Source organism: Carya illinoinensis, chromosome 1 (genome assembly GCF_018687715.1).
Source record: "Carya illinoinensis cultivar Pawnee chromosome 1, C.illinoinensisPawnee_v1, whole genome shotgun sequence".
In the NCBI taxonomy this organism is placed as follows: Eukaryota; Viridiplantae; Streptophyta; class Magnoliopsida; order Fagales; family Juglandaceae; genus Carya; species Carya illinoinensis.
The window spans coordinates 49,406,214-49,416,579 of NC_056752.1; the positions used below are offsets into that span (position 1 = coordinate 49,406,214).

At 29.8% G+C, this 10,366-nt stretch overlaps 1 protein-coding gene across 1 annotated transcript; it reads right to left on the reverse strand.

Moving 5' to 3' along the window:
- Positions 1-1,804: 1,804 nt before the first annotated feature.
- Positions 1,805-3,148, reverse strand: LOC122303256 (transcription factor MYB1-like). Its single transcript, XM_043114937.1, has 3 exons — positions 2,817-3,148; positions 2,538-2,667; positions 1,805-2,440 (listed from the first exon to the last, which is right to left on the reverse strand). Exons 1-3 carry the CDS (start codon positions 2,947-2,949, stop codon positions 1,942-1,944), a joined length of 762 nt encoding a protein of 253 aa, XP_042970871.1. The 5' UTR covers positions 2,950-3,148; the 3' UTR covers positions 1,805-1,941.
- Positions 3,149-10,366: the final 7,218 nt, after the last annotated feature.

A 10,366-nucleotide genomic window follows, 5' to 3' on the forward strand; every position in this document is an offset into this window, starting at 1 on the left:
TGTACGGGGAATTTCTAATCGCCGGAAATATTTTCTTACAACTGTGACACTATCTTCAGCTATTTTCAATAATCACGTTAAAAGGTAACGCAACGACACTTAACTATGATTTAACAGACTGTATGTAACGACGTTATGGGCCATTTCCGGTGACACATAATTGCCGGCCCAAATAGTCTTATGATGATCACAAGACAAGCTGGCACAGTCAACTTAATTCTGTATGCATGGATCTCCTAGCTAGCTAGCTAGCTGCACTTTAAAAGTTTATTACGTTAATTAATGTAAAAACATGTCAAAACGTTGCTGATCTTTTAGCTAGAGAGCAAAAATTATTAGCAATCGTGCAATTAAAAGTGCTGAGCCGGCGGCCGAATTAACAACTAATTCGAGAAATTATAATATTGATACTGGAAATGATCCCTTCAAGTACCGCGCGCGTCAACTTTGTTCAGTACCTGCCCGTCATGATCGATCCAGCCCATGTAGAGTACATTTATGTTAAGTGTAAAACACATAGTTATCATGTAAGTACATTCATATATAAAGTAAATTTATAAATTAATGTAGTTTTGTTGAATTTATTAAATTTATTTTATAATAAAAGAAACTTTATAATCTAACATACTATATCCAACTATATTAATTTATAAGTTTACTTTTATGTAATCCTTTTATGTTTAAAGTAATTTCCTATTTATATATATACTTTAATATAATTTTAAGAAAGTCCCATCATTACAAGAAAAATGTGTATTTGTAACTAATTATTTGCAATAATAATGATTAGTTACGGTGAAAATAAACTCATTTTGATAAAAAATAATTAATTATAAATAAACAAATTTCTTATAATATTGCATAAACGTTATTGTATTTCACATGGGTTTATTTTTAGGTACACAAATTAATCATCACGACCGCACTTTGAGGAGATAATTAATTATGACATACTTATATGATCTATAGACCCATTAATATAAATACAAAAATTTTATATTCAGTCACTTTTGTGTACTCTTTTGTGCACTTTATTAATATGATTAGTTGTGTATTCAAACAATTGATGCAGCTATTTACATTAATGGAGTATGCATGGAGTACGCAAAAGGACGTACAAGTCTATTAATACTGATCCTTTTAAAAAAGAGTTATGCTACATACAATCATTTTCTACGTATTCTTTACATACTTCACTAATGTAATTGACCAAAATAGTTATTTTATATTAAAAAATGATGCAGTCAATCACATTAATAGAGTGCAGATGGAATACGTAAAAGTGACTGCATATAGAGTTTTTGTTAAAAAATGTAGAACCTACTAATTACTTATTTTATATAAAAAAATGATCCAGTCAATTACATTAATAAAGTGCGCATATAATAAAGTGATTACATATAGAGTTTTTGTTAAAAGAATGTAGAACCTACTAATTAACAAAATTAAACTACTTTTACTTGTATCTAATGGTACTTTTTATTTTTTTCTTGGATACATTTGAAAGATAAGAGTTTCGAATTTTAGACCTCAATTTTGAAATCTTGGGGTAAGTATCTAATGGTACTTGTGACTTAAAAAGTATTTAATTATATGTATGCAACCACAAGGCCATTGATTTAGACCACCTTAATTTGTGCAACTCAAAACACAATCAAAGGAGCCAAGCAGCATTGGATTCAAAATATGAACCATGCTGCGAGCCTATCTGATTCAGAAACCAACAAGTTCTCGTGACCGGATGTCCCCAATCGATCAAAATCTGATCTATGTGCCAGGTACTTTGTTTTTTAGAGGATCCAAATATATAACGCATGCATGTCATGCATGTCACTATATATATATAATACATAATACAATAATGAAACAACGAAAAGACATAATTACACAAACAAGATTAACGTACAAATGAGCTCCGATCCAAAGCACTTTGATCTAGAACTACAGCATCAAATTAACACCCAGCTCATTTTCAAAACAACATAGCTGCGAGAAATCCATATTGAGAAAATCCGAATGGAAGATTTCATCCATCCCAAAGTCCATCATGAAGTTGGGCGGATTATTTTCCTCCAAAACGAATCTCGAAAACTGATCTACTGGTTCATGAAGACGGCCTAAAGATTCAGCCACTGGCTTACTGACAATTAGTTGATCCTCATGAAGTCCTTCTTGCTCCGAGGTTAGGACAACTTTGGTACACCTAGTTCCCTCGGTACGGATCACATCTGAGTCTGTATTTGCTTCAGTTGGCTTTTCATTTGACCCTTTCGGACCCAGATTTGACTCTTCTTGTGCTAGTTTTGATGGTGTCCGTTTAAAGGCAGGGTACTTAGGGTGATCTTGGACTTTCTTTCCATTATTAATGTTCTTGGTGTTCCAATAGTTTTTGATTTCATTGCCTGTTCGGCCTGGAAGTCGCCCTGCTATCAGACTCCATCTGCAATCGGCAACACATTCTCAACAACATGATCCTGCTGTACAGATTTTTTTAACTTACTTTGTAATAAATAAACAAGGCACGTAAAAGGACGGACCTGTTCCCCAAGAGATTGTGAAGCCTGATAATGAGCTCCTCTTCGTCAGGGGTTATGTTGCCTTTCTTAATATCAGGTCGAAGATAATTTATCCATCTTAGTCGACAACTCTTCCCGCATCTCTTAAGCCCTGAAAAACCCATTAAAAAATATATGGTTTTCTTTCTTGCAATAATACCAGTACTGTAATGGAAAAGAAAAGAAAACACCCATTTATTATATATATTAATGTTCTCACATATAATTCATAGAAGTTAATGAAGCTGTCTATATAATAACCTGCTCTTTTGGGAAGGTCACTCCATTTTCCTCGACCATGCATTGTGATATATCCTGTGAGTATGTTGTCTTCCGTAGCTGTCCATGCTCCCCTATTCAAGCCCTCCTTTGAACAAGAAGGATTCCTTCCCATCTGATCAGAGTCCCGGCGGCCCCAAAAATCCCCGTATCCCTCCTCGCCCTGATTTCTTTCTTTCTTTATCTCCAGTGGTTTACTCTGGTCGGTGACTCAGTGAGCGAGATGAGTACTCAGCTCTATGCTTGATGATGGGGATTGATCATCATGTTGATATTCTTATTTATAATGGTGCTACGCAGAAGGCCGGTTGAGAGGTCATATCATCATATCCCAACTACAACTAATAATATTGCTAGCTAGCTTGTCTTTAGATTTTTAAATGAAAATACATATATTAAAAAATAGAATAAATAGATATTTTCAAATAAAAAAAGATAATAATAGGAACCCAGATTCAGTCCATCGATGGCTGCACGTTAATTAGGGAACTATCCTTTTGGAGTTTTGCCTACCATTTGTACTTTATATTATCCTTAACACAAATCTCTAAAAATTAAGTGTGGGTGTAGCTGTGCTTTCGTATATATATTATACATATTCATCATGTGATAATATGTGATGATGATAGCTCCAAATACCTTTAACCTTTATCTCCATTTTTATTTCGAGCTAACTTTCTCAACACACTCTTGAAAGTTTGTTGAATTAATCCAAGGAAAAAAGTAATCCCCAAAAAAATGTTTGGATCGGTCGGATATATATATATATATATATATATATTGATCCTAATAATTATAGCGTATATCTAAGTCACGTGGTCATGTGCCAATGAACTTTGAGGCAATTGATAATTTTAAATATTCTGACTTGACTAGGGAGAAGATTCTTTAACATTCGAGGACATGCATCACGCAAGCTTAGCTAGGAACAAGTTTCGTGGTCAGGTCTCATCGATTAAAGATATATGGCTGTGGGTTTGTGTCTGTTTTTCTTCTGGTTTTTCTTTGGATGCAGTATATGCACGTGAGTGATGGTTTAGTTAGAGGAGATTTCGTAAAAGTATATCAATAAAATGATGTGACTTGATATTGTATATTAAATTATAAAATTAATTTTATTATAAAGTAAATTTAACATATTGTGAGATGTTAAAATATCTCAGGTTTAAAATAATTCTCAAGGTTCAATTTATATCAAAAAATTATCACTAGAAGAGAAAGAAAGAGAAAATAAAATGAGATAGAGAATAGACGAGGGAAGATAATGTCACAAGAAAAAGAGAAGAAGGGGCGTAAAGGAGGAGTGTGGTGATCTAAACTCTAAAGCAAATGAGGACAAGAGATAAAAAGTACGGGCACATACGCTTTCAATAACTTTTGGCCAAACTTATCCAAGAAATCTTAAGGTTTTTTCAACCTTACGAAAGGAGTTCTAGTGAGGAGATCTTCATCAAAAGATGGACCTTTGAGATCTACTGCACAGTGAAGATAATAGACCGTAAAAGACTATAAATGTAACAATAAAGTTATACCAATTTATTAATTTATTTTTATAAAATCTATTTGTAAATATAACACTTCCCATTATTTGGTTGTTCACGGATTGATCTCTCTGCTCTAGGATTCAAGAACACGTTTTAATTAATTGGCTTTTGTTAAACATTTTTGGATCGATTGTTGGAAACTTGATCCAAGAAATCAAACTCCTAAACAAGTTGATCATGATGTTGGATCAGCGATTATCTGTCGATTGGATGAATCTGAAAGATTAATGGGCGGTACATTGAACTTGGTTTTCGCACTATGTTAACAATATTACAGCTTGAAAGGCTACAATGGCGTCCTGAGCTGCTGATTTTTATTATAATTTTTTTTTTCTATATATATATAGATATAGATATAGATGTACCTATATATATATAGATATAGATATCTATATAGTTGTACCTGGCCTCCCGTTGTTCTTAATTTAAGAGCAATCGTTAGTTTACATGCAGTCTCTATTTAGAGACTGCTCAAACAAATCTATACAATTATATTTAAAATAATTTTAAAATTATAATATTATCATTTTTAAAATGATATTTTTTTTTTTTCTCTTTTACCTCTATTAATCAATGTGACGGCACACATGACAATCCTCTACTTAAGACCACAAATAAAATTTCTCTTTATTCAATAATAGTTTAAGTCACAGCCCCTTTATTTATGTAAAGCCATGTTGATAACTTTGTTGCCTACTTCTGGAATATATATATATATATATATATATATATATATGTATACACATACATATATATAGTTTGGCAAGCGTAATTCAACGAGTTACGTCACTTCCCACGCGTCATCAACAAAACCTACCAATTAGATTTTTTTTTATAGAGTAATATTACATATAATTGTAAAATATATAAATACAACATAATTATTTTAAAAAGAGTAAAATATATGACTAAAAAATTATTATTTTTTTTCATATAGATCTCATATTAATTTATTTTTTTTAAAGAGACTGTACGACGCTTACATAACTACGATTGTAAATATCATTTTTATTTTTTATTTAATAGTTAAAGGAAGTAGTTTTTAATAAATTTGTGATTTTTTTGATATTTTTAAAAAATGTTTGAAATGTTTAAAAAAATGTTCAAAAAATAAAGCGGAAAAAAAATTACATCACATAGGTGTAGTATCATCATATGTAAATATTAATAAAATAATTTATAAATACGAATAAGGTAATTTGATTGTAGTATTTTTTAAATTTTTGAAAAATAGAGAAAAAAAATTGCATCACAGAGGTGTAGCATCACCTTTTGGATCGATCGGAGATATATATTGATCCTAATAATTATAGCGTATATCTAAGTCACGTGGTCATGTGCCAATGAACTTTGAGGCAATTGATAATTTTAAATATTCTGACTTGACAAAGGATAAGATTGTTTAATTTACAGTCCGTTTTCCAAGAATCCTGATCATAGATCTTAAGTTGCCATTAACATTCGAGGACATGCATCACGCAAGCTAGCTAGGCGCAAGTTTCGTGGTCTGATCTCTTCTATCAAAGATATGTCGGTACTGTTTAAGTATACCGCTTAACAAAATTTTTATTTTTTTAATTAATGGTTAAGAAAATAATTTTAAATATACTGATATATATATATATATATTTTAAAATATTTAAATATATTCAAAAATTATGAAAAAAAAAAAAATTGGATGGCACGCTAATCGGTAAGATCTTGGCGGCACAGTAACCCGACTCTTTCTTTGGATGTAGTATATGTACGTCACTACGTGAGTGATGCTTTAATTACAAGGAGATTTCATGAAAGTAAATTAATAAAATTCATGATGTGACTTGATGTGGTATGTTAGATTTTAAAATTAATTTTATTGTAAAGTAAACCTAACATATTATGAGAGGGTAAAATATTCTAGGTCCAACCCATCAAAAGGCCATCACTAGAAGATAAAAAAAGAGAAAAAAAAAATGGAATAGAGAAGGGACAAGTGAAAACAATGTATAGGAGGAAAAAAGAGGAGAAGACATAAAGGAGGGGTGGAGTAACCTAAAACAAATGAGGGTATGAGATAAAAGGTAAAGATACATACGACTTCAAGGACTTTTGACCAGACTTTTTCAAGAAGCTTTAAGACTTCTTCAACCTCATGGTATTCTAGCAAGAAGACCTCTACCAAAAAATGGATTTTCATAATCTATTATAAGGTGAATATGAAAAATCATAAAAGATTGTAAATGTAATATATAAAATCATACCAATTTATTAATTTATTTTTATGGAATCCTTTATAAATGTAACACTTCCCATTATTTCGTAGTTAACTGATTGATCTCTCTACTCTAGGTTTCAGTTGTCAAGAAAACGTTTTAATTAATTGGCTTTTGTTAAACATTTTTGGATCGATTGTTGGAAACTTGATCCAAGAAATCAAAACTCTTAAACAAGTTTTCGGGCATTATGTTATCAATATTACGGCTTGACAGGCTACAATGCCATACTGAATTGCTGATTTTTTTTTTTAATAGTTATTTTTAGGAATATACATACTATATATATAAATGGGAATATTAGATGAATAGTATTTTTGTCTAACATTTCTATTCCCAATTTTGCCCTTAATTTTAAATCAAAATTGTGATCTGTTTGCTTTTATTTCTATTTTGTCAACAAATGTTTTAGTCTTTTTATAGTGCAAGGGTAGATTAGGGTTTTTTGTGATTAAAACGGAACCGTTTTTGGTTTGAGAAGGGGCAGGCTGGGCATGTTTGTGGCTAAAATGATGGCGTTTTGGTTCTTGGGTTATTGGGCTGGATGATTCCAGGCCTAGATGAATTGGACCTCTTTTTTTATCAAATGAAAAAAAAAAAAAAAGATACATTATTATATGTTTGTTTAGTTAGCTATTAGCATATAGTTCATTTAATTTTTTTCACTTAATATATGAATTTTACATAAAATTTTATTGAGAGTTTAAAATATAGTTTAAAATATAAAAAAAAAATTAAAATGTTGTTAAATTTTATTTGTTTTAATTTAAACATTAATAATTATTACAAATTTAATAATAATGTTTATAAAAAAAAAAAATTCATTAGTTAGCCAATAGCACATAGTTCATAAAATTGTATTAAGAATTTAAATATCTTTTTGTTAAACTTCTCACTTTTATTATTATATCTTTATATAGGACACTAACTTATGTATAAAGTTTACGTTTATTTCTTCGCTTTTAAATTTATATAAACTTTTCACTGTTGTAATTATATATTTAAATAAGATGTTAACTTGTATGTAAAGTTCATGTTTATTTATTTTTATTTCTATCATCTAGCCATACATGTAGCGAATATTGCCCTTTCTATATATATATATATATATATAGTTGTACCTGGCCTCCGGTTGTTATTAATTTAAGAGCAATGACACGTAACAACCCATCTACAATTTATCTACTACTTTCTCAGGAAATATAATTTTTTCAAATTTTAGATACATCAAATCAAATCAAAATCAAAATCAAATTTTAAAAAAAATATTATTTTATTCAAGAATTAGTTTATATGCGGTCTCTAAATGGGGACTGCTTATGCAAGTTTATATAATTATGTTTTAAAAAAATTTTAAAATTACAATACTATCCTTTTTAAAATGATATTTTTCTCTCTTTTACTTTTATTTATTAATGAGACTGTACACACATTCTCTCACTCAAGACTACGAATAAAATTTATGTTTATTCAATAATAGTTTAAGTCACAGCCCTCCTTATTTATGTAAAGCCATGTTGATAACTTTGTTACCTACTTCTAGAATATATACACACACGCTAGTAAGGGCAACGTGTGTTGCATGTATGTCCAGTTGATAAATATAAAGAAAAAAAAAACAGTACAAAATAGTAAATGAGAAGATGAAAAAAAAAGAAATTTAAACAAAATATACAAAGTGAAAAAAGAAGTATAGACTTTACATATAATTTAATGTCTTAATTATTTAAATATATAATTACAACAGTGAGAAGTTTAAGAATAAGAGATTTTGAGTGCTTATGACGTAGTTTGATTTATAAGATGGGTAGAGAGTACATTGAGTTTATTCTAACGCAATTGTTTATGTTGATTCATTTTTGCGCAGAAGTATATAATCCATTCATTTTCTAAGTTTGTAGTTACAATATTTGCTAAATATAGTAGGTGCTCATATAATAATGAATAAATATAAAGACATAATGCATTAAATATTTTACCTCACCTGTGTGTTCAAATCGATCAACAGTTGTACAATTCAATATTTCTTTTGCTATCAGTCCGAAGATAACAGCCGCTATACATCCAGTATCTTTCTCTACTTCTAGATAGACTCAACAACTAAATGATGAGATATTATGTTAGTAATTGCGTAATTTTAATAATTACTATGTTATATTTATCATGTAAGGAATGATGAGATAAAATGATTTACTGTGGCTATAAGATAGTCATGTTTTTGCAATTATAGCACACAAGTTTTTCGTTGTAGTCATATCCGATTGCTTTATTACAATTTACATGAGATATACAATGAAACTTTAACGTGAATGAGATGTTGTCGATCTTAGTTGTGGGAGGCTTCCTGCGTCCTTTGAGATTGACTACCTGTATCGGTAGTTCACTGTGTATCTTAAATTTCAGATGTGGGTGATCCTGTGAGTTCTCTCTTTTATATCAAAACTTCACTCCCTCCTGAATCTTGCATACTTTATTTATTTATTTACCTACATAAGTAAATTTATAAATTATCACTATTATGCTCACTGATAAAAAAAAATTATCGCTATTACTCAAAAATCAGAGAATTCAATAAAGAAATGAATTGGTACTTTTTTTGTCCTGTCCTCTTTCTTCAATGTTTGCGTGTTGAAAATTTGGAAATAACATTTCATTATTTCTGCACACTTTAATTGAAAATTTTAATATGTCTAATTTATTTTAGGGTTTTTATTGTATTATTTGGCATGATTTTCTATTTTTGTAATAAATAATTACTTAAAGTAGGTGAGATTATGCCGTAGAAATGTTAGCTCCTAAGAAGTAGGACAAGCACAGAATTTTTTTAAAAAATAAATTTATATAATAAGTTAAATTTATTATTTAAAATATATATATATATATATATATTTATAAATCATGAAATACTTTCCCTCAACTTGTTAGGATGCTTTTTAAGATAATTGTTTTGTCACTTAGTGGGGTTCTATACTTCTATTGTATAAAATTATGAATCATCGAATACAATTACAACATATCTATATTCCATTTTTTTATATTTTTTTTTTTATTTTCTTAAAAAAAGAAATAAAATCACAATGATTTCTAATATGCATTGAAATGAATTAAGTGCAAGAAATAATTAATGTGGGCATGCATAGTTTAGGTTGAATTGAAATCAAAGTTAAGAATATAAGATTTGGAGAAGATATATCTTCTTTTTAAAAAAATAAAAAATAAAAAATGCAGATGATTCCAATTGCTCTAGGCCTTGGACTCACCATTCGATAAAATGGAGAACAAAAAAAAAAAAATGAATCCAATAAAATAATAGATGGGGTGTAGTTTAGCACTCATATATAATATAATTTTTAAAAAAATTAATTTTTTCTTTTATTTTTTTAATCCAGTTCTAATTTATTTTATATTTATTTATCCAGTTTATTTTACCTTCTCTATGTGTTCAAATCTTCATTGTTAAATTAAAATTAAAAATTCTAAGATGAAAGCCTAGACCCCCAATTTCTCTCTCTCTCTCTCTCTCTCTCTCTCTCTCTCTCTCTCTCTCTCTCTCTCTCTCTCTCTCTCTCTCTCTCTCTCTCTCTTTGTAGCAAGACCATGCTGTCACCGTCACCGCTACCCACCAGTGCCACCTCCTTCACGGCCACCCCGATGATGCTCTGATCCCCCTCCCCACCATGAAATCCTCCCTGGAATCCCGATTCCCTCTCATCTCGTGCCTCTCTCTCTCTCTAGC

Bases quoted from the DNA above. Each gene is read 5' to 3' on its own strand.
- LOC122303256 (XM_043114937.1), bottom strand. From the start codon at position 2,949: ATGGGAAGGAATCCTTCTTGTTCAAAGGAGGGCTTGAATAGGGGAGCA. The intron at 2,668-2,816 runs GTTATTATATAG...TGGGTTTTTCAG, and splicing joins TGACCTTCCCAAAAGAGCAG to GGCTTAAGAGATGCGGGAAG. The intron at 2,441-2,537 runs GTCCGTCCTTTT...TGCCGATTGCAG, and splicing joins CACAATCTCTTGGGGAACAG to ATGGAGTCTGATAGCAGGGC.